Source organism: Octodon degus, unplaced genomic scaffold, assembly GCF_000260255.1.
Source record: "Octodon degus isolate 3935 unplaced genomic scaffold, OctDeg1.0 scaffold00083, whole genome shotgun sequence".
Taxonomy (NCBI): Eukaryota; Metazoa; Chordata; class Mammalia; order Rodentia; family Octodontidae; genus Octodon; species Octodon degus.
In genome coordinates, this window is record NW_004524659.1 from 11,543,078 (window position 1) to 11,565,639 (window position 22,562).

The 22,562-nt window shown below is 49.7% G+C and overlaps 3 protein-coding genes and 1 long non-coding RNA gene across 6 annotated transcripts in view; 2 read left to right on the forward strand and 2 right to left on the reverse strand.

The window, feature by feature from the left end:
* The window catches only part of Samd4b (sterile alpha motif domain containing 4B), a 45,055-nt gene extending 32,387 nt beyond the window's left edge, over positions 1-12,668 (forward strand). For all 3 annotated transcript variants that reach the window (XM_023721550.1, XM_023721549.1, XM_023721551.1), the window contains exons 4-13: positions 4,185-4,424; positions 4,937-5,046; positions 5,199-5,285; positions 6,040-6,379; positions 7,394-7,479; positions 7,877-7,995; positions 8,813-9,011; positions 9,198-9,321; positions 11,738-11,821; positions 12,027-12,668. In XM_023721550.1, the coding sequence (XP_023577318.1) occupies positions 4,185-4,424; positions 4,937-5,046; positions 5,199-5,285; positions 6,040-6,379; positions 7,394-7,479; positions 7,877-7,995; positions 8,813-9,011; positions 9,198-9,321; positions 11,738-11,821; positions 12,027-12,055 (1,418 nt within the window). In that variant the 3' untranslated portion in view covers positions 12,056-12,668. The remainder of the gene's footprint in view (positions 1-4,184; positions 4,425-4,936; positions 5,047-5,198; positions 5,286-6,039; positions 6,380-7,393; positions 7,480-7,876; positions 7,996-8,812; positions 9,012-9,197; positions 9,322-11,737; positions 11,822-12,026) is intronic.
* A 1,419-nt stretch (positions 12,669-14,087) lies between these two features.
* On the reverse strand, positions 14,088-19,667 carry Paf1 (PAF1 homolog, Paf1/RNA polymerase II complex component). Its single transcript, XM_004636804.2, has 14 exons — positions 19,384-19,667; positions 18,897-18,926; positions 18,721-18,813; positions 17,917-18,038; positions 17,759-17,825; positions 17,575-17,676; positions 17,391-17,496; positions 17,220-17,288; positions 17,033-17,136; positions 16,721-16,837; positions 16,503-16,631; positions 15,102-15,207; positions 14,906-14,996; positions 14,088-14,827 (listed from the first exon to the last, which is right to left on the reverse strand). Exons 1-14 carry the CDS (start codon positions 19,428-19,430, stop codon positions 14,409-14,411), a joined length of 1,602 nt encoding a protein of 533 aa, XP_004636861.1. The 5' UTR covers positions 19,431-19,667; the 3' UTR covers positions 14,088-14,408.
* A 194-nt stretch (positions 19,668-19,861) lies between these two features.
* Positions 19,862-22,562, forward strand: part of Med29 (mediator complex subunit 29) — a 5,150-nt gene continuing 2,449 nt past the window's right edge. Inside the window, exons 1-3 of the mRNA XM_004636805.3 lie at positions 19,862-20,182; positions 21,311-21,369; positions 21,580-21,664. Of these exons, the coding sequence (XP_004636862.1) occupies positions 19,967-20,182; positions 21,311-21,369; positions 21,580-21,664 (360 nt within the window). The 5' untranslated portion in view covers positions 19,862-19,966. The remainder of the gene's footprint in view (positions 20,183-21,310; positions 21,370-21,579; positions 21,665-22,562) is intronic.
* The window catches only part of LOC111818217, a 9,127-nt gene continuing 6,756 nt past the window's right edge, over positions 20,192-22,562 (reverse strand). Inside the window, exons 2-3 of the long non-coding RNA XR_002822254.1 lie at positions 21,493-21,568; positions 20,192-20,486 (exon numbers count right to left, since the gene is read on the reverse strand). This is a non-coding gene — a long non-coding RNA (uncharacterized LOC111818217). The remainder of the gene's footprint in view (positions 20,487-21,492; positions 21,569-22,562) is intronic.

The window sequence follows — 22,562 nt, forward strand, 5'->3', positions numbered from 1 at the left end:
TGTGTGTGTGTGTGTGTGTGTGGCCAGCTCAGCCCACCAGGGGGCGAGGCTGGCTGGCATGTGGTGCTGGGGGATTGAACCGCGGTCCCTGTGCTTTAGCTAAGCTTGTTCTAAGTAGGTGCTTTAGACCACTGAACTATCTCACCAAGCCCCATCTCACCAGCCGGTCTTTTTGTTTGTTTTTCCTTTTGACTCTGCTGGGGATCAAACCCAGGGCCACCAAGCTATACCTCTAGGACCCCCGCTAGCTTTAAAGAAGGAAGCTTGAACAGTGTTGGAGAGTGTCTTGGACCAAAACAGGAAGGAATTGGACATTTGACACTGAGGTCCCAGCACAAATCAAGGCCATGAGGCTGCCAAATTAGAAGGAAAGGTGTACAAGTCTGGCTGATAGGTGTTTATGTTAATTATAGCAGCAGATATGCTTACCACATGCCTATCAGTGTTCCAAGGGCTTCATGTGGAAATGGACATGGGGGAGGGGGTGAATGAATTTATCTGGCCAAGAGTTCTCAGTTCAGAGGTGGTAGAGTCAAAATTTGAACTCAGGTTTTAGGGCCACAGGCAAGAGAGGGGGAGTTGAAGGATAGGACAAAGCTTTTGGATTTCAGGCAGTAGCAGGAAACAGGAAAACATTAAAATATTTTTTGAGTGGGATGCAAGGATTGGCTTGGAAAGGCTAACTGGGTAGGTTTGAGGTGCTGCCAAGGATAGACCAGGGTTTCTTGGAGAGTGCAAGGTCCTAGATTTCTGGCCGGCATTCCTGTTTTTATAATTCTTAGGCTGTAGCTAAGCCTCCACCCCAGTGCAGGGCCAAACAGGACTCCTCAGGAACTACATAATCTTATTCCAGTCAGGGTAATTTCCTGCCCTCCCAGCCTTGACTCCCCCCTTCTTGGCTGAGAAGGGAGGAAGGAGGAGACCAGAAACACCAGGACAGGCACAAAGGCCTGTATTGAGTTTGCAGCACCACCCCCACCCACACACCCCAGGACCCAGTGTGCCATCTTCTAAGATTCCCAACGGGGGCAGATCCAAGACTGAGGGTGTCCAGAGACTTGGAGGAGCCCTGAGTAGCAAACTCCAGTGGTCTTGGTCAGAAGCTGAGGATGGCCGTACAGTGTGGGTCAGTGTACTGCCTTCTGTGACTTCTTGGCTGGGAGCATCAGTATTGTCACACATGGTGACAGAAGGTGCCATAGACTTGTACCACACTGGCCCTCCTCCTTGGGCTGAGTGTCAGTGGAGCACTGGCAGAATCCCCAGCCTTTCCATCAGAAACAAGGACTCCCTGTGGGAACTGGGACAGAGGACTTCAGCTTCTTAGGCCTTGATGTCTTAACCTACCCAGGCTTTTTTGGCTTTTTGTCCTTTTCTTTTTCTCTAGGCCAATGATGGCAAAAACTTTTAGAGCTTTCAATGATAACAAACAGCCTGCTGCAGTTCGCATGCTATAGGTTCACCACCACTGCCCTAGGATATTTGAGGTGCCACTATGTTCCCTGTATTAAACTCGCAGGCCCTTCAGCACCTTGTTCTTTATAAAATTTGGTTGGAGAATTTCTGTATGTCATGCCCTGCATCTAACCCTGGGGATGCAGGAATGACTGGCTGGGTTCCCATCCTGCACAAGCCCACAGTTCATTAGAAGAAGCTGGCCAGTGAAGACAAGTGCCAGGCTTGAGTCAGCTGCATAGGGGACACTTGAGTAAGGCATGAAAGCAGAAACAGCTGGTGGAGAGGGATGGAAGAGCAGTGACTGAGCAGAAAGCAAAAACCTGGGTAAAGGTCTGGATCTCATGGGAACCTACCCTGTCTTGGCTAAAAATCAGGTTGGAGAGTTTCAGGTATAGCTCAGTGGTGGAGCACTTCTCTAGCATTCACAATCCCGAGTTCAGTCTCCTTCACTACAGGGAAAGTTTGGCTCCTTCTGCGTACCTCAAATGAAATAGCCAATATTGTGGCACGAGCCATAATCCCAGCATGTGAAGGCTGAGGTAGGAGGATTGTGAGTTTGAGGCCAGCCTGGGCTACATAGTGGAAACTGTCTCAAAAAAAGGGGGAGGACAGTAAGTAGCCAGGTTTGGGCTCAGCACAGGGAAAAAAATGAAGATGTTAGGCTAAATGTCAAGGTTTTCTTTTTTTTCTTTTTTTTTAAATTTTTTATTTATTTATGTGTGTGTGTGTGGCCAGCTCAGCCCACCAGGGGGCGGGGCTGGCTGGCATGTAGTGCTGGGGATTAAACCGTGGTCCCTGTGCTTTGCTAAGCTTGTTCCAAGTAGGTGCTTTAGACCACTGAGCCATCTCACCAGCCCCAATGTCAAGGTTTTCTATGGCTTCTTTTTTTTTTTTTTTTGGCGGAACCGGGGATTGAACTCAGACCCTTGCACTTGCCAGGGAAGCGCTTATTCCACTGAGCCATCTCCCCAGCCTCTGTGGCTTCTTAAGATGTGTGGAAGAGGGCCAGGGAGATGGCTCAGTAGAATAAGCGCTTGCCTAAGAAGCGCAAGGGCCTGAGTTCATTCTCTAGTTCCGCAAAAAAAAAAAAAAGATGTGTGGAAAAGTTTGGGTTTTGTTCTGTAAAGGAAGCCACTGGGGACAGATTCAGATTTGCATTTTCATAAAGGTCAGGGTGGTAAAAGAATGAGACTATGGGAATCAAGAATGATGGCTATGGGCCTGGTGAGATGGTTCAGTGGTCTAAAGCACCTACTTAGAACAAGCTTAGCAAAGCGCAGGGACCATGGTTCAATCCCCCAGCACCACATGCCAGCCAGCCCCGCCCCCTGGTGGGCTGAGCTGGCCACACACACACACACAAATACACACACACACATAAATAAAAAAATTTAAAAAAAAAAAAAAGAATAATGGCTGTAGCAGTAATTCCAGCAAGGGATTTGGGGGCTTGAACCCAGGAGCTAGTACAGGAAGCAAGGGAGTTCAGAGAAGTGGGTGAGGAATTAAGCAGTATCAAGTAGGCCAGGCATGCCTAACCTACATACAGTTCACCATTGTTTGTCCCCCCACCTCTTTTTTTAGGTGAGGAAGAATTATCTTGAACTCTGTATAGAACATATATAGTTAATGCATAAAAGTTGCAAAAAAAATGTTTGTTTTTTTTTTTAATTTGGGGGTTTGGGCCAGCCAGGAGGCTGAAAACAGGAGAATCACTACGAGTCCAGTCTATGTAGTGAGACCTTGTAGACTCTGTATCAAATACATAAATAAAATAAAATTTGGGGTTTTGCCAACCATGTTAGTGCACACCTATAGTCCCAGCATTCGGGAGGCTGCTGCGCCAGGAGGATCATTGTGAGTTCAGTACCAGCCAGGGCAACAAAGTGACCTCAAGGTGAGCCTGAACTACACAGCAAGGCCCTGCCTCAAAAGAAAAAAAATTAGGGGAATTTTTGAAACATTTTCCCATTGTATAGTTTGGGCTATCATTGAACTGTGTAGTCCAGTCTGGCTTTAGGCTGGCACTGATTCTCATGCCTCAGCTTCCCAAGTGCTGGGATTATAGGCATTTACTCCCATGCCTGGTTTAAAATACTTTTTTATTGTAACATTTTTCAAAAGCTAGACATGGGGCCAGGGGGATGGCTTAGTGGAATAAGTGCTTCCCTGGCAAGCGCAAGGGCCTGAGTTCAATCCCCAGTTCCACCAAAAAAAAAAGCCAGACATGGTGGTGCACACGTGTAATCCCAGCAGTCTGGGAACCAAACCTGGGCAGTCTTGGCAAGACCCTCTCTCTAAATTAGAAATTAAAGAGCTAGGGTTACAGCTCAGTGGTATAGTGCTTACCTAGTATTCATGAGGCCATGGATTCAATCCTGCACATCACAAAAAAAAAAAAAAAGGTTTAGTGAAGGGGCTGGGGAAATAACTCAGTAGAATAAGCGCTTCCCTGGCAAGCACAAGGTCCTGAATTCAATCCTCAGTTCTACCAAAAAAAAAGTTTAGTGATGTAGATCAGTGTAGAAGCCATGGATTCACTACCCGGTATCTGCCATCGCCACCCCAAAAACAGAATGAATAGATGAAAAGGTGGCCCACAGGTTGGACATGTCTATGTTAGGCAGTTTTGTATCACAGAGTCCTTCCTCTTTGGCATTGTCTGGAGAATATGGTCTCTTGTCAGATCCCCAAGCCTGATAGCTTCCTTTTCCTCCTCTGACTAGGTCTCCCCTGCCAAATCCACCCTAGTCCACTGAAGCGCTCCATGTCACTCATCCCAACGAGCCCCCAGGCTCCTGGTGAGTGGCCAAGTTCAGAGGAGCTCAGTGCCCGGGCACCTTTCACCACACCGGACCACGCACCCCTCTCACCCCAGAGCAGCGTGGCCTCCTCTGGCAGTGAGCAGACGGAGGAGCAGGGCTCCAGCCGCAACACTTTCCAAGAGGATGGCAGTGGTATGAAAGGTATGAGGAGAAGGCAGCACCAGGACCCTTCTCCAGGGTTTCTGCAGAGCTTATATGATATAAAATTGGTTTTAGCTTCCACTTGCCTACCACTGTGAGGAGGGGAGGGGTCCAAGGAGATTAGAATAGTCCCTGCCTTTTGGGCTCTAGACCTGGCGTAGAGACCCCCACATCTACTCACACAGGCTCTGGTCTAATAGAGGAGGTTTGTCACACAAGTAACTGATTGATAGTGTTTAGAGAAATCAGTAAGATATCTTTAACAGTTTCCCTGTTAAAGTATTAAAGGAAACTGTATTAAACAGTTTCCCTGTTAAGTGTTAAAGTATCTTTAACACTTTCCACCTGAAAGAACTCTGCAGACCAGATGTAGTTTATGGCTTCACCTCTCCCACATTTCTGTAGGTTTAAGGCTGCTTACACTTTAGTCCTGTTCTCTCCCCACAATCCTTACTGTGCTTTGTTCCCAGGGTCGAACTCCTAAACCTTTCACCCACCCTCCTTTTCCACAGATGTACCCTCATGGCTCAAGAGTCTCCGCTTGCATAAGTATGCTGCCCTCTTCTCGCAGATGAGCTATGAGGAAATGATGACACTGACTGAGCAGCACCTAGAGTCCCAGGTAATGCCAACAGGGCCATCAAGGAGGTGGTGGGCACAGCACCATTTGGCATTATCCTCGGAACCCAAGTTTTTTCTCTTTAGTCTCTATCGAGACACCCCCAAGTACCTCATCCTCCCATTTTCAGCTTCTTATCACCTTTCTTTTCATAGAATGTCACCAAAGGGGCCCGTCACAAGATAGCCCTGAGCATCCAGAAGCTGCGCGAGAGGCAGAGCGTTCTCAAGTCCCTAGAGAAGGTGAGGACCTGGTGTCCCATCTCCAAGGCCAAGTGGTTGCTGAGTCTGCCACTGAATCAAGGGCTTTGAGTCACCTTTGCTGCCAGCTGCCTGGGCCATCTTCTCTCTGGGCTTTCCCAGTCTTCAGATCTGACTTCCATCACTTCTCAGCCTTGGCTAAGATCAAGTGCAGATCTACCTTCCAGTGGCCTCCACCCTGGGGAGCCAAACTCTAGAACTCATGTGCAAGTCAACATCAAAGAGCTTACTTCCTGGTAGCTAGGAGGCTTCCCTCCATGTTTGTCCAAGTTTGTGACCCCAGACTCTTTTAATTCGACCTCTTCCTCCCCTTCAGTTTTTCTGTTCGTCTGTGTGTTCTGTCTTCCCATTTGTTTGTTTCTTACCCATTCACTGTCTTCTGTCAAGCTCTATTTACATTCCTTGTCTCTTCCTGATCGTTGTCTTTGGCTGCTGCTTTTCTCCTCATTGTCTTGGGATGATATCTTTGATTTCTCCTTATTGTGACCCTGAGGCCCCAATATTAGACTACCTTCTGTGCTCCATGAACTTCCACCTTGAAGGGGAAGGAATGTTTGTGTACAAGTACGTGTCTGTCTTTGTGTGAGCTGGCAGTGTCTTTACCTGTCTTCTCTATGTGCCTGAACCCAGGGTACCAGCCTTCTCCTCCAAGGCATGTTGGGCCTCACTTGTGTAGGCATTGTCTGTGCCTCATTGTGGGGCTACATGTGATCCCAGTCATGTCCTTCCGACACAGGATGTGCTGGAAGGTGGGAATCTGCGGAATGCTCTGCAGGAGCTACAGCAAATCATCATCACCCCCATCAAGGCCTACAGTGTCCTTCAGGCCACTGTGGCTGCCGCTGCTGTCACCCCTACTGCCAAAGATGGGGGTCGAGGAGAGCCGCTGCTGCCAGGTGCTGAGCCTCCCCTAGCCCATCCCGGCACAGACAAGAGCACTGAGGCCAAGGACCCTTCAGCTGCGGAGAACTACCCTCCTCCACCAACTCCAGCTCCCACTGATGGCAGTGAGCCAGCCCCAGCTCCTGTTGCTGATGGAGACATCCCCAGCCAGTTTACACGAGTGATGGGCAAAGGTAAAAGCAGCTAAGGCCTACTAAAATTCTGAGGCAGAGAGCCGGGTGAATACAGGCGTCAGTAATCAGGTCCAAGTTACATGGTGGGACAGGGATTCTTAAAGCCTCCTGGACATGAGCACTGCAGAGAGAAGCTAAGACTGAGCTGATGCCCCTGTCCTCAAAGAACCTCCATCCTTAACAAAACATGGGACAGTGTTAAAAGGGTCTGCATTCAGTGGAAGGTGAATAGATGGGGGAAATCAGAGGTTTTGAGGGAACACAGATCTAGGGAGTGGGGATAGTGAAGCTGTGGTAGTTTAGCTTTTGCAGAAGGAGCATGGCGTTGAAAACTAGTTAGATCCTTATACCTTTTTGATTGTATGGCCTGAGACAACTGACCTGGCTGTTTTGGGACTAAGTTTCTCAGGCTAAAAATGACCATAATGACAAGATTGTTGGGCCAGCCAAATAGCTCAGTGGGTTAAAGTGCCTACAAGCAAGTGCAGGGCCTGGGGGTTCAATCCCCAGGTCTGCCATGCAATTGAGACTGGGTGTGGTGACGTGCACCTATAATCCCAGTTCTTGGGAGGTTGTAAAACAGGAGGATCACTATGAGTCTGATATAGTGAGACCCTGAACATCCTGTGGACCCTTCCCGGAAAAAAAAAATACAGGGAAAAAACAAAAAAAAAAAAAAAAAAAAAAAAAGACAACATTGTTGCTGCTGTTAAGAATTAAAAGGTATCGGGGGCGGGGAGATGGCTCAGTGGAATAAGCGCTTCCCTGGCAAGCGCAAGGGCCTGAGTTCAATCCCCGGTTCCACCAAAAAAAAAAAAAGAATTAAAAGGTATTTATTAACTGTATATCTGCCTGTGTCAGGCACTGTGGTGGGTGCTTTAGATATCTAGCTCATGACACCCCAGGTGGTGATGGAATCTCCTATCTGTCCTGCACCAGCCAGCTAGGGCTGAGGAGTCTGGAGGACCATGGGAGGCATGCTGGGGCTAAACTGCTCTTCCCTGTATCCCCCAGTGTGTACCCAGCTTCTGGTGTCCCGACCAGATGAGGAAAACATCACCAGTTACCTCCAGCTCATCGAAAAGTGCCTAACTCATGAGGTAAGATCTCCAGAGCTCAGAGAGAAAAAGGGCTAGCCCTATCCCTCTTAGAACTAGCATTCCAAGGGGCCTGCCTGGCATCCATCTGCTTGCATCTCCAGACCTTCATCTCACCAGCCTTGGCTTCAAGGGCAGCCTCTCAGAGGCTTTGTATATATTCCTGTTGGGATTAGCCTCTTCCCTCCCATTCACCTGCAGCTCTCAATATCCTTGCCAAATGTAGCACACCTCTTGCTCTTTGCCCTCATTGGGAGAGGTGACCTTGCTCAGTTACCATCGTACGTGTGTGTTTCCCACATACGCTGTGTGCTACACAGACACAGCCACCTCTGTGCCCAGCATTGCCTGGCACAGGGAAGGCAGGTGTGAAAACAGCACCCTCACTCCCCAATCCTAGGCTTTCACGGAGACCCAGAAGAAGCGGCTGCTGTCCTGGAAACAGCAAGTGCTGAAGCTCCTCCGGACATTCCCACGCAAAGCTGCTCTGGATATGCAGAGCTACCGGCAGCAGAAGGGGTAGGCGAGTGCCTCCTAGGCCCTTATGGTTGGCCATATCACTGCTTAGAGAGGCAGTTGTGTCTGGGCTACATTGAGACTCATAAAAATCAGGATATTACCAGTAGAATAGAATACAAGGACTAGAAGGTGTAACTCAGTGGTAGACACTTATCTAGCATGAATGAGACCCTGTGTTCTGTCTCCAGCACTACAAAAGAATAAATAGGAAGCAGGGGCCTGCCCCTTAGCTCAGTTCTTTAAGTGGCTGCTTCCACAGAGCGGTCAGGCTCAGGTTGCTGTGGTTCGATCCCCACAACTCAAGCCAGCCAAACCTGCCCTGAAGGCATTTGGAGAAAAAAAAAAATCCTTCTGCAGGGCCGGGGAGATAGCTCAGTGGAGTAAGTGCTTCCCAGGCAAGCGCAAGGGCCTGAGTTCAATCCCCAGTTCTGCCCCAAAAATAAATAAAAATAATAATTAGATGCTAAGCTGGCAAAAGATAACACATGTGTTATGTGTTATCTGCACCTTTCTCAGCTATATGCAGGAGCTCTAATATCCCTTCTTGCACTGAACAAATGACAGAAGTCTGTCTCTTGAACAGTGAAGTTCAGAGAACTGTTTTGAATGGACAAAAAAAACTTTTCATATTCCTTATCTCCATTCTGAGGGATACCTTTGGGTTAGGAGGATACAAGGATGTGGTTAGGGAATGTTTACTCAGAGCAGGTTCCTGATCTGTCATACCCATTGGAGTTGTGGGGAAGGTGAAGGGAGAGGGGAATAGATAGTCACCATCCACCCTAAGCTAACAATCCTGCCTTTTGCTCTCTCACAGCTGGGCATTCGGCTCCAACTCACTCCCCATAGCTGGCTCTGTGGGGATGGGGGTGGCCCGGCGGACCCAGCGGCAGTTCCCCATGCCTCCCCGGGCCCTCCCACCTGGCAGGATGGGCCTCCTGAGCCCCTCAGGCATTGGGGGCGTCTCCCCTCGACATGCCCTTACCAGCCCCAGCCTTGGAGGCCAGGGCCGACAGGTGAGCCAACTGGAAGCAGAGACCCCGGGGCTTCTGTGGGCAGTGGCAGTGCCTGAGATGTACGTGTCCATGTATCTGCATTTGGACCTCACTGAGAGGGAAGGGCATTCCTTTGCCAACTCCCCTATTCTTGGGCCCCAGCCTGTTTTCTACTCACCCCTCCACTTCTTGCTGTGTCCTGTGCAGAACCTGTGGTTTGCCAACCCCGGCGGCAGCAACAGCATGCCCAGCCAGAGTCGCAGCTCTGTGCAGCGCACCCACTCACTTCCGGTCCACTCGTCACCCCAGGCCATTCTCATGTTCCCTCCAGGTGAGGTACCCTGCCTTGCCAAACTCTTTAGCTGACCTTTCTCTTTTGGGTCTCATGGTCACTGTCTCCTTGGGACTACAAAAGCAACTTACCCTGTACTTCCCACTGCTCTGCACCCATCTGTCCCTACCCAGGGAGAGGATTTTTTCATTCTGTTTCAGTTGTCTCAGTTCCTGCTTTCATTCTTCCTGCACCACTTTCTCTCACCCGTTATTCCTACCTCATCACCACACTTTTCCCTCCCTATAAGAGTCCTTAATGATTTCTGTTACTCTCTACAGAATCATTACTCAATTTGGAAGGGGTAGAGGGAATGACAGGTGTCAGTGGAGGGGCATCCTGTCCATCAGCCACCTTCATTCTTTCAGAAGCCAGTGATCTCCACCTCTTAGATAAAGTTCCGCTTCTCAGGGTATTGGAAATGGGAAGGCTAGTTGCCTTCTGCTCATAGAAATCAAGAGAACAGGTGGCGATAGGAAATAAGAGGGCCCGCCTTGCTGGACAAGAGGGAATTGAGGGCTAGGGAGATAGTTCAGTGGAGTAACTGCCTGCCTAGCAAGTGCAGGGCCCTGAGTTCAATCCCCAGTACCGCCCAAAAAAAAGGGAATTGACTTGCCCTACTGGGGCCGCTGCTGGACACTTGGCTGATCATTGATGAAGAGCCCTAGACAGATCTTAGGTTCTCAGGTGACCATGTTTTATGTAATCGGTACAGGGTCTCACTATGTAGCTTGGATTCGTAGTGATCCTCCTGTGTTTAGCATCCCCAGTGCAGGGATTACAGGATTGCACCATCACGCCCAGTCTTGGTGGCTAGCTCAGTGGGCCCTGGGGGCAGGGCTCTTGCAACAGGGGATCAAACCTCAGTCCCTGCGCTTGCCTAATCAGGCACTTAGTCCACTGAGCTATGTTGCTGGCCCTGACCCTGACCGCTTGATGTTATAAATTGTCACATCAGTAGAAAATCTTAGGTAAATAATGCTGAACGAGTGGCAAGATGAACTGTAAGAACAAAACCTAAGAACTATTTTCCCTTCCAGTGTGCTGTGTGCCCAGCTGTCAGACCCTGTAAATTGAATCCTTCCAGATATAAATGGGAAGACCCAATCTTAACAGTCACCAGCCAATCAGAGACAAAAAAGTGACTTGTCTAAGTTCAAAAGGTGTTTTTAAAGTCAGGCATACCACACTGCCTTCCCCTGCCTTTAATCCCACCACTTGGGAGACTGAGACAAGAGGAAAGGATTACTTCAAGTTTGAGGCCAACCTGGGCTACAGAGTGAGTTCAAGGCCAACCTGAAGTACATAGTGAGACCCTGACTTCCAAAAAAGATGTTTTGGGGCTGGGGATTTGGCTCAGCGGTAGAATGCTTACCTACAAAGCTGGAATCCCTGGGTTCAGTCCTCAGCACCAAAAACAAAAAATAAACCTCCCCTAAAAAAGATGTTAGGGCTGGGGTGATAGCTCAGTAGAATAAGCTCTTGCCTGGCAAGCACAAGGGCCTGAGTTCAATCCCTGGTTCTGGGAAAAAAAAAAAAAAAAGGTTATTAGGAGAGAGAGATCTGATAGGACCTGAGCTCCAGGTTTGGATAGATGGTGTGAGGTGAGGCTGGAAATGAGAGCTGGGGCTCCTAACTCAAGGGCCAGGTACAGACCTCCTTCTCTTTGAGTAAGAATCTGAGGAAGTTTTAAGTAGCTTGTGGTGAAGCCAGGTCTGCCCAGGGATCTGGTCTGGTCTGCTTCCCAGGTGCTGGAATAGGAAGGAGGCCCACTTAAAAAGTGGATGAGAAGGAGCTGGGGATATAGCTCAGTGACCTAAGCACCTGCCTGGCAAACACACAATCCCAAGTTCGATCACTGGTACCCCCTGCCAAAAAAAAAAAAGTGATTGAGGACGAGCCCCATGGCTGTTGTCCTACATTGCCCTACCTCTTCTGCCTGCCTGTGTGGATTTCGTTCTGCCGAGAGGAACAAGTCCACATAGGGACAGGAAGGGTTTTAATTTAGCATTTGTACCAAGGACAGATAGCAGGTCATCAACCAGGGATTGTGGGACAGATACCCAGACCACCCAGTGCAATTTACATTATGTGTCTGAAATAATCATAGCCTCCCTGTGGCCTCCAGGAAAGGTCCTTTGTTTCCCATCACTTCCTCTGTTTGCAAGTTCATCCTTTTTGCATTACCTAGCCTGTGTTCTTGCTGCTATCTCCCCTGATTTGTGACACCAGCAGGCCTGTTACCCTGTCCTTCCTGTTTGCCTGTTGTGTCTTCCAGGAGAGTGCATGCCTCACAAGCTCTCATTTCTGTCTCTTGTCCCCTGCCCTCTGAACTGGAGCTTATTGTCCCAGCTGTTTTCCAGCCAGTCCATTCTGTACTCGCCTCACCACCTTCATTCTCCTTTTTCCCACCCAGACTGCCCGGTCCCTGGGCCTGACCTGGAGATCAATCCCACCCTGGAGTCTCTGTGTCTGAGCATGACAGAACACGCCTTGGGTGGTGAGCATTTCCTCTTTCCCTGACCCAGCTCCCACCCACCCAGCATCTCCATCTCTGAACTGAGCAACTCAGAGTCATCCTGAGGGTCCCAAGGGGAGGCCAGACTCCAGGGAGGGCCCGCCTGGGATGACAGGCCACATGAGTGCCTTTCCTGGGCCTACCACCAGCTCCTGATCTTCCTCCCTTCCTCCCTTTCTTACCACAGATGGGACAGACAAAACCTCCACCATCTGACAGGATCTCCCACAGCCCAGCGCACCCATAGGCTCCCCGGGCGGCGGGCGGGGTCCAGCCCCCAATGGGCTTCTCTGCTGTGGCAGCGAGAGGGTGGGCTGGCTCAGCTATACAGTCTAATATTTTTCTACTCCCTCACCCTCTTTAACTTTTGTTTAACATTGGTACACACCTTGCTCACTCCCAGGCCCGTTGAGGGATCTCTGCTGAGGCCAGGGCACAGAACGGGCAGCCAGGACATGGGGCAAGGACTGGCCCAACTGCCTTCCTCCCCATTCCACCTTCTGGCCTTGTCCCACCCCTGCCTCCTCCAGACAGCTGACAGTCTGCTGCTCCCTATGGGAGCAGACTCCCCAGAGACACACTTACTGCTAGCCTGTGGAGCATCTTGACACTGGGGAAGAGTGAGCAGGCTAGGCTGCTGGCTTGCCCAGGATGTTATGGAGAGGGTGAAAATGAGGAGAGCGATGGCCCTGCCTCTGTTCTCCTCTGTCCTTCCCCATTCCCACCATTCCCAAGGACAGGAGCCACCTGTTCACCTTGCTCACCCATTTCTCAGAGGTTCTCTACAATTAATTTCTTAGGTCTATTTAAGATACATATTTATATAGTTCTTAACGGTTTTTCTCTTTGATCATTCCCTGTCATTTTTAGAATCTCCAGGCTCTCCTCTGAGCCAAGACAGTGGCTGAGGGAGCCTGGACTTTATGTGGGGAGAGGGCAGAGCCCCCTCCTCCAGACCCCTTTCCCAGTCCTCATCCCCAGCCCTGGCTACCAGGTGCAGAGGTTGAAGGTGGACAGCCAGGGCAGTGGTGAGGTCAGGAAGTCTGTTGCCTTAACATCTCCTTCCCACACCAACACATCCTTCTGCACTCTCAGGTCTGGTTGCTGAAAGACTTGGGAGTTAGGAATATGGGAAGGGGATTGTTTGGTTTTGATTTTATCTCTGCCCCCTTTTTTTTTTTCAGCCTTTTCCCCTCCCATTATGTCATGACCTCATGTAAGTGGAACACTATATCATTTATAACCCAGAGGCATGTCCTAGCCCCAGTTACACAGACCCTCTGGTCCCTGTTCCTGATGAGGGTTTGTACTGGGGTCCAGGTGGAGGGAAGGGGATTTGGGGGTTCACACTGTGGGAAAGCCAGGGTCCCACAATTCCAACCTCCTGTTCCCCTTCAAACCCGTACCACCACTGGGACATTCTCAAGCTTTTCACCGAAAAGGAAAAAAAAAATGTTATTTTTAGATACATTTTATGAATAACTTTTGTTATGAATATGGCTGGTAACCATTGTGTATGTTATTAAAAGATACAAAATGTTGGGAAAAACAAAAAAAAAAAAAAAAAAATTGAAAACCACCACCCTCCCCACACTATCAGCCCATTCCCTGGACCTTCTTGCCCCTGCCCTGCTGGACCACGGACCTCCCTCCACCCTGAGCCCAGGGAGGGGGAGGACACCAGGGGGTAGAGTGGCCCTGGGGACCTACCATTGGATCCCCACCTCCTCTCCCAGTGCCGGGCTGGGTGGGGTGTCAGGTTTATTTATGTACCTCTTGCACACTCATCAACCTATGCAAGTCCCCACCCCGGCCCCTCCATGTTTCTGTGCCTTTGCTCATTCCCCTCAACCTCCCAAGACTTCTCCAGCCCCCTCCCACTAACCATAGGAGGTGGGACGGATGGGCCACCTCATTTGGAATCAGCAGGGTGTCCTCATGGGACTCTCACCTCTCCCCAGCCAGTTGGTCCCATCTTCAGTCCCCATCAGGGTGAACCGACCCTGGCTGGCACTGGGAGGTGGTGAGGGACCCCCTCCCACACACAAAGGGAGGCAAGAGCCATGCCCTCCCTGACAGCAGAGTGCCGGACGCAGGCGGCCCCACTCTGATGGGCAGGACCCGACCCTTCCACTCTCCCCAAGCCCTCCTCCATTTTACCCTCCCCACCTACTTCTGTCCCCAGCCCCGCTGGCAGAATCAGCTTTGAGTAATTGTACAGTTTTTCTCGCTGTTGGAGAAGACTGACTTGTTGGAGTTTCACTTGTTTAATGGTCTGGGCTTATTTTGGAGAAAAAAAAATAAGAAAAAAAAAAAAAAAGATTCTGATCTTCGTTATTTTGCTTCTGACTTCAGCTTGGGCCCCTTGAGCACCTGGAGTGGGGGGTTGGAGAGCTGGGCAAAATTAAGACCAGAGGCACTGGCAAGGGAAACTAAGAGCTGGCTTTATTAACAGCAAAGGTTGAAGGATGGGGGAATCAACAAAGTGAATGGCTCACAGAAGCCACTACAAAAGTGCCCCCTGCTCTCAGAATGGTATCACTCCAGCCCTCTTCAAAAGCCCCAAGGCTTAGTCACTGTCGCTGTCAGCCTCACTGGACTCAGAAGCTGCGGCTTCACTACCATCCTCTTGGGCTGAGTGCTCACTGCCACTGGGAAAGGGACTGGCACTGCGGCTCCGGCTCTGGCTGCGACTCCGCTGGCCACCCCCATCACTACCACTGTCCGAATCATTGTCACTGCCACCACGGGCCTGTCCTCTGTCCTCATCATCAGAGTCCGCGTCATCCTCCGAGTCAGCATCACTACCGAAGATCTCCTCTTTGTCTCGGGCAGCCCGGGCCTCATCCTCACTGCTCTCCTCTTCTCCGCTGCCACTCTTGTCACTTGCTTCATCCCTGTCAGCCTCCTCCCGTTCACTCTCACTGCCAGAGCGCTCATCCTCGCTGCCCTCCTTCTCGCTGCTGCTGCCTTTCTCATGTTCCTCATCTGGGAGGAAACAAGGAGAGGTCAGAGCCAGTTTCTCACCCTTCCAGGGCTTCCTGGGTCCAGCCTGCCCCTCTGTACCTGAGCCCCCAGCTTCTTTCTCCTCTGCCTCCATCTCCTCTTCTTCCTCCTCTTCGGGTTCGTGGTTTTCCAGCTGAGCTTTCCGTGCCTCCTAGAAGCAGAAGTAGGATTGGAATAGGGAGGGTATGATGCCAGGCCTCTGTCCTCACCCACTTCCACCCTCCTGTAGGGGCCCTAGGCCAGAAATGCTTGTTACCTGGGCTTCTAATTCCTTCTCATTCATGTCTCGGTGTTTGACCACAAGGAGGGCATTGGTACCTGACTGAACCCCTGCCTTGGCCCGGCGCTTACTAAGACGGACCCTGTAGAGGATAAGTTGCAAGGATCAGTGGAAAATGCAGTTAAAGTCCCTTCCACTCTGGTTTCTCTTCAGATCACATAGCCCCAGATCATATAAATCTTTCATCTTTTACTAAAGATATCCATGGAGGAACAATTCAAAAAAAAAAAAAAAAAATGACTCCTCTAGTGAGGGGTCTGTTCTGACTTGTCAGTGCTTGACCCAGAGCACACCAGGGGAAAAATTATGGTGTACATGTGTTAGATGTCACAGTTGTATGAATTAGTTATCAACTAACACTTTAAAAGTATGAGATATCAAATCTGGATTTCTGGCCTTTCAGAACTTTTCTGTCCCTAACAACAGCGGGCTGAAATAGGTGCTCCTTGCAGCTCCAGGTCACCCAATCAACCAATTCTCTATTGTCTTTCACATTTGTTGTATGGCTGCAGGGTCATAATTTTGGTTTTGTTTTCAAGTCAGGATATTTATTTATTTATTTATTTATTTATTTATTTCAGGCTGGCCTTGAACTTACTAACTTACTATGTAGCCCTGACTGGCCTCACGTCACAGCAATCCTCCTGCCTCAGCCTCCTTAGTGCTGGGGTTGCAGTGTGTGCTACCATGCCCATCTTATGGTCATGTTTTTGAAGTTAAGATAATCAGATGTTTCATTTCTGTTAAATTATACATACTGGCTCACACCTGTCATCTCAGCACTGGGAGACTGAGGCAGGACCAAAAGTTGTAAGTCAAGCCCAGGCAACTTAGACCGTGTTTCCAAAGGGCTAGGGATGTAGCTCAGTGTCAAGGCCCTTGGTTCAAATTGCAGAACTGCCCCCCCCAAACATACATACGTGTGTGTGTGTGTGTGTGTGTGTGTGTGTGTACACATACATACATATTCAAGTATCATGGAAAACTTGCCTGTCCTGCATCATACACAAAAGCTCTAAGGGCCTCTAGCCTTACCTGATAACTAACACTTGACTACACCAAACACTTTTTTTTTTTTGAGACAGCACCTTGCTCTGCAGTTCAGGCAGGCCTTGAGCTCACTTTGTAGCCCAGACTAGTCTCAAATTTACAATGACCTCTTGCCTCAATCCCACTCGAGTGCTGGGATTACAGGCATGCACTACTACGCCTAGCTACCACCACTTTTTTTTGACACAAGGGCCCACTTAAATTGCATAGGCTAGCCTTAACCTCAATTCTATCTCCATCTGCTGCGATTACAGGCATGTACCACCCTGCCTACCTTGACCCCGGTCTGAAGCAGAAAAGCAGGTTAATGAGAAGCATGCCAAGTACCTGGTCTCCAACTCATTGTAGTACACCCCATCACCCTCTCGGAAAATGAAAAAGTAGTTCTCCTCGTAGCCCTTGCTAGCTTTGTTCTTCACATTCCAGTTGTATTCCCGAGCAATCTTGTAGTCATACCTGAGAATGACACAAAATCAGCCCCATTTAGTCCCTGAGGGGGAGGAGAGGAACTTCTCAATCCCGCAAACCTAACCCAACCCACGAACACATCATCTGGTGCATAGTCCATCTCTTCTTCTTGGTCTCGCTTTCGTTTTTTCAGTGTTTCTTCCACAGGCAGGAAATAGGCCACAAACTGGTTCCCTTCTTCATCCATCATGCCCCTAATTAGGTGAAGAAGGTAGACTAATGAGTGAGAGCAGGGGTGGCCGGGGAGATGGCTCAGTGGAATAAGTACTTGGCTGGCAAGCGCAAGGGCCTGAATTCAATCCCCGGTTCCACCAAAAAAAAAACCCAAAAAACAAAAAATGAGGGCAAAAGGACAACAAGGAACAGCCCAAGGTGGGCAGCAGGCCCACCTGATCATGGCCTGAGACATCATCTCTAGGGCAGCTGCACCACTTGTGTCCTTGGGTGCTGGGTCTGAGTCAAAGATGACCTGAGCGCATGGGTTAATCCACATCTGGCAAGACAGAGGGCACTGGAGTTAGTCTGACACAGGCAGCCCTGAGAGGCTGTCCTTCCAACTCCCACCTTAGGCCTAACCTTAAAGTCTGGGAAGACAGGCATGACCTCCACTGGTGTCACGCGGGGCTTGCTGTAGTGCTGGGAGATCTGCAGGAAGCGGAGGGGAGGACACAAGATGAGAGGAATGAGGAAGAGATGGAGCCACACTCTATCTGCATCTTCTTTTCCCTATCCCAGTCTGTCAATTACCGATTTCTGGGCATCCTCAAAAGTCTTCTCGATAGCTGTTATCTGGCTATCCCTATCTTTATATATTTCCTCCTCAGTGAACTGTTGCTTCACAGAAACCCCGATCCTGAAGATGGAAAAAAATTTTTTAGGGACCAGTAGATGGACCTGAAATCTTCACCTTCCCTTCCCATCTGCAACTTACTTGACCTCAGGCTTCTCATTAGAAATGCCATAACGATTGAACTCAGTGGAGATATATTCGGTCTTGCGCATCCATGGCACCACCTTTGCATGCTGCTGGGACCTAGGGTAGAAGATCAAGAACCTCAAGATTCCACACAGGATGCCCTCCCACTCAGTCTTCTGCCCACTTGGCAACCTCTCACCTCTTAGAGCTGGTGGGGGCCTGAATCTCCTCTTCCAAAAGCTTCTCATCAGCTGGATCCAGGAGAACTAGACAGTAAGCGGGACAGGAGAACCATGAGGGAAGACCAGGCCTGGACTTTGCTGGCTGAGCACAGACCGTCTCCATCTCCCCACATACCATTGGGGTCAATGCGGTAGGTGTCAGGGTTGATGAGGTCGATGGTGACCCCCAAGTCTGGCTCAGTCAGGAGGTCATGTTTGTGCTGTTTCTCCAAGGAAGTAGCTTTGTACTGGACAAACCTGGGTGAGGAAATTTGCAAGTTCTGGTTTTTAGATTCCAGCTTCACCCTTACATCCCTGCTTCCCAGAAGATAAACTGCTCTGGGGAAGAGTTCACAAAGTGTGAAGTGCTCCCATGTCAAAGCAAGCCAGCTGTCCAGTGGGAGGGGAAATGGTACTGCTTATTGGGTGGAGGGGTGGGGGGCTGTTGTGGTATAGGAGACTGAGCCCAACTGAACTCTTCCACTGAGGTACACCCCCCTGGCCCTAGTTTTATTTTGAGACAAGGTCTTGCTAACTCATTAAGTTGCCCCAGGATGGGCTTCAACTTTTGCTTCTCCTGTCTCAGCCTGCCAGAGTGCTAGGATTACAAGTATGCGATATTACATCCAGATCACTAGGTTTTGTTTCTGTTGTACTGGGGATTGAATCCAGAGCCTCATACATCTTTGTCAAGTGTTCCACCACTAAGCTACATCCTCACCCCTTTTAGTGTTTTGAGATAGGCTAAGTTGCACAGGCTGACCTAAAGCTTGCAATCCTTTTGCCTCTACCTCCTGAGCAGAGTGGGACTGTAGGTGTGCACTACTGCCTCCATTAGTATTTTTTGAGCACCTGCTATTAGGTCCTAAGAAAGTACTGTGCTAGGCGCAAAGGAACTCCTATTTCTGAGTAGTTTCCCCATCCCAAATCTTGTTCTTACCTGTTCTGATCAAAGGGGTAGGTGATGAACTTGGGGTCGAAAGGGATGTCAGGGAGACTATTGCAGTACTTGACACGGCAGACCACTCCTGACCTAGTAAAACAGTAGGTCAAAACTGGGTCCCTCCTGTCTCACCTCTACTCCGTACCCCCTTCCCCCTCCCTCAGAAAGCTCACCTCTCAGGCAGAGTCCGGTGGGAATTGGGCCTGGTGGGAAAGAGAGATACTGGTAACATGATCGAAAGAACAGAACAGGAGAATGAAAGAGGCTTCTGCATTCCTAAAAGTTGGACAGAGGGATGGTGCTTTAATGAGTTTAGGCTCAAGCCCTCTGGGAAGGAACATCCAGTGCTTTTAAGAACTATGTCCTCAAATGTTTTGGGGAGAAAGCTTTCAAAAAGCTTGACTGGAGAGAGGTACAAGATCATTACTGAAGTTTCCAACGGTGTCATTTTTGAACTCTATAGCAAGAAAGAAAGGGGCAACACCCGATGCCAGAGAGAACCCGCTGCCTCTGTCAAAGAAAGGTACGCGCTCCGTGACCTCACGGGCACACCTGGAGGCCGTAGCACTGTAAGCAGATACCGTCACCCTCGATCCCCTCCCTGCTGAAACCCAGACAGGCCCCAAGGGAAAGCAGTAAAGCAGGTGGCGTGGCACCTACCTGTGGCCGTCCTCCCTCTGGGCTTGGGTCTGGATAGTGGGCGCCATAGCGATGAGGCGACGGCAGCCAAGACCTGGTCCTCGCTGCGCCGCGAGCGGACGCGGAGGCCGAGGGGCGTGCCAACTTCAACCAACGCCTGCTCCCAGACAGGGTTCCGGTCCGCCGCTCTCAGCAGGGGTTGGGATGAGGTGAGGTGGTTGGAAAAGCTCCGGGAACGACTCAGTAAACGCGCAGGCAAGTCCGAGGACGGACAGAGTTCCACCTCCACCAACTGCCGCTCAGGAGCTGAGGACCCGGGCCTGTCGCTTGACGCCGCGAGGCCTTCTGGGAAATAGAGTCCGGAGCAAAACCACACATGGATTGGCCAGTTGTTGATAAAGGGCGGAGCGAGGGAGGAAAGCCCTCTTATGATTGGTGAAACGACGTTGTTGCAGTCTGCACATCGGATTCGAGAGTGATGTTTGGTAGGGCTGATAGAATTGTCTGGGGAAGCAGAGCTAACTAGTAGGCCCCACGGCTGAAGAAGCAAAGAACCCGAGAAAGAAGAGCGTGTGACGCACTTCCGGCGCTGTCAGAGAGGAAAATGGCTGCGCCGCAGCAGCAGGCTTCGGCGGCTGCCTCAGCTACTGGTGTGTCAGGTCCGGGTTCGGCTGGTGGCCCGGGTTCCCAACAGCAGCAGCAACCGCCGGCACAATTGGTGGGACCTGCCCAGAGCGGGCTTCTGCAACAACAGCAACAAGACTTTGACCCCGTACAGCGTTATAAGATGCTTATCCCACAGCTGAAGGAGAGTCTGCAGGTGATTGGCCCGCAGCTTCGAGGAAGGAGCTAGCGCGATTTGGTGGTCTGACTCCAAGGTGGCCTACTCAGGGGGTGCTTATTTGAGGAGAGAGCGTAGGAGTGGAAGAGTAGGACTTTTTTTGTGAGGCCAAAGCGAAGCTCTTTGAGGTAGGACTAGGTTGGAGGCAATTTAAGGGAGTAACCAAGCTTTCGTCGTTAAGACCTGAAGAAAGTACTGGCCTGTACAGAGATTCTACTCCTAATTAGAAATGAAGATTAGGTCCGGGAAGTTATTGTTGGGAACTCCGGGTGAGGGTAGGCCTCTGGGAAAATAAAGGGGAGATTGCTATAGAAATGGAAATGGGGGGGGGGCCTGCCCAGTAGCTCAGTTGTTTAAGTGCCTCCTTAAAGCCCTCAAGCTCAAGCTTCTGTGGTTCGAACCCAGACAGTCACTGCAAACCAGAAATGCCCTAAAGGCATTTCGGGCCTCAAAAAAAAAAAAAATGGAAATGAACGGGGCGTGGTAGTGCACGCCTTTAATCCCAGCAATGGCTGAGAGTGCGAGGCCAGCCTGAACTGCATATTGAGACCCTGCCTCGAAAAACTAAAAAAGGAAAATGATCATAATTATGGCCAGATAGCTCAGCAGACTAAAGCGCCTGCTTAGGTATAGTGCAGCAGCCGGGGTTCAATCCCTGGTGTTCCAGGCTGGCCTTGCCCCCGGACGCGCCGAGCCAGAGGTTGAGACTGGGCGTGGTGGCATGCACCTGTAATCCCAGCTCTTGGGAAGCTGAAAATAGGAGAATCACTTCGAGTGCAATCTACATAGGCCCAGTAGACCCTGGACTGAATATGTGTGTGTGTGTGTGTGTGTGTGTGTGTGTATATTTTGGAGGGGTACTGGGGATTAAACTCAGGACCCTGCGCTTAACAGGCAGGTGCTTATTCTGCTGAGCTATCGCCCCAGCCCCCTGGACTATATTAAAAAAAAAAAAAAAAAAGTAAATAACTATGGAGTGTCACAGAGGAGGTCTGACATTGGGTGGATTTCAAGGAACAGTATTGCTGTACCAAAAATACTATGTTTTCTTCTATTTTTCCATCTCCTTTGCCTTTTTTTTTTTTTTTTTTTTTTTTTTTTTACTAGACTTTGATGAAGGTTGCTGCCCAGAACTTGATTCAGAACACTAACATTGATAACGGACAGTGAGTATGGCTCCTTTTCCCAGGATATCCTATCTTCCAGCCTAGAAACTCCTCCCTCAGCACCCTCCCCCCTCCTGTTATCAAGCCCTGCCTCTGATCTCCTAGGCCCAAGTGCCTGGTTACCTGATGAACAACAGTTGGTTGAGTAGACAGTTGTGTCCCAGAGTTTGGGAATCCATTCCTTAGTGGCCCTTTTCTCCTGGATTGTAGAAAGAGCAGCGATGGACCCATACAGCGCTTTGACAAGTGCCTGGAGGAGTTCTATGCACTCTGTGACCAGCTGGAGCTCTGCCTGGTAAGGGGTATTCTGGACACTTGGGTGACCACAGGCCCTGTCGTAGTCTCCAGGATCTTCAGGAACCCTCACTTAACACACTCACTGAACCTCTTCTGGGCTAGATGCCAAGCACACAGTGTTCAGTAGAACAATACATATAACTCCAAACGGGCAGTTCAGAGTGGTCAAGGCTGATGGAATAAACCCAGGCCAGAAGAGGGCTATGAGGAAGAAACATGGGCAAGGGATCAGAGCTAGGATGGGGGAAGTTTGGAGAGCCTGGGTGGGGAGACAGTGGCTCTGGAAGGCTGCTGACAGAGCACACACTGGGGAAAATTAGAGCAAAAAAATAGAAGAGAGGCAGATGTGACCAAGAGCCTCAAATCACATAGACTACCTTGGGTTCCTCCTTTGGAAAATGGAATTTCAGGAAAAACTGTAAGCTTATGTGTGAGACATACATACTTTGATTTTAAGCCTAAAAGAAGTGTTTCTGGACTAGGTATTGAATAAAAGGCAGTTTGAGAAGCTGTTAGTAGGATGAAAGTTTATAGGGAACAGCTTCTGGTTTAAAATCCCTTTACAGGGGCCAGAGAGATAGCTCAGTAGAATAAGCGCTTGTCTGGCAAGCACAAGAGCCTGAGTTCAATCCCGTTATGCCAGAAAATAAATAAATTAATTAAATAAATAAAATCCCTTTACGAATGTCAGCACACACCTGTAATCCCAGCATTTGGGAGGCTGAGGCAGAAAAACTGCCATGAGTTTGAAGCCAGCCTGAGCTATATAGCAAGACCCTGTCTCAGAAAGAAAAAAAAAAAAGTATCAAGACAAATGACATTAAAAAAATATGGGCAGGGCTGGAGAGATGGCTCAGTGGTCTAAAGCACCTACTTAGAACAAGCTTAGCAAAGCA

What these genes read in the sequence shown, in the direction of transcription:
- Paf1 (XM_004636804.2), bottom strand. Translation starts at nt 19,430, where the DNA reads ATGGCGCCCACTATCCAGACCCAAGCCCAGAGGGAGGACGGCCACAG. An exon ending in TTGAGGATGCCCAGAAATCG is followed by an intron (nt 17,289 to 17,390) that starts GTAATTGACAGA and finishes CGCTTCCTGCAG; the next exon opens with ATCTCCCAGCACTACAGCAA. An exon ending in CTGTCTTCCCAGACTTTAAG is followed by an intron (nt 17,137 to 17,219) that starts GTTAGGCCTAAG and finishes CTGTCTTGCCAG; the next exon opens with ATGTGGATTAACCCATGCGC.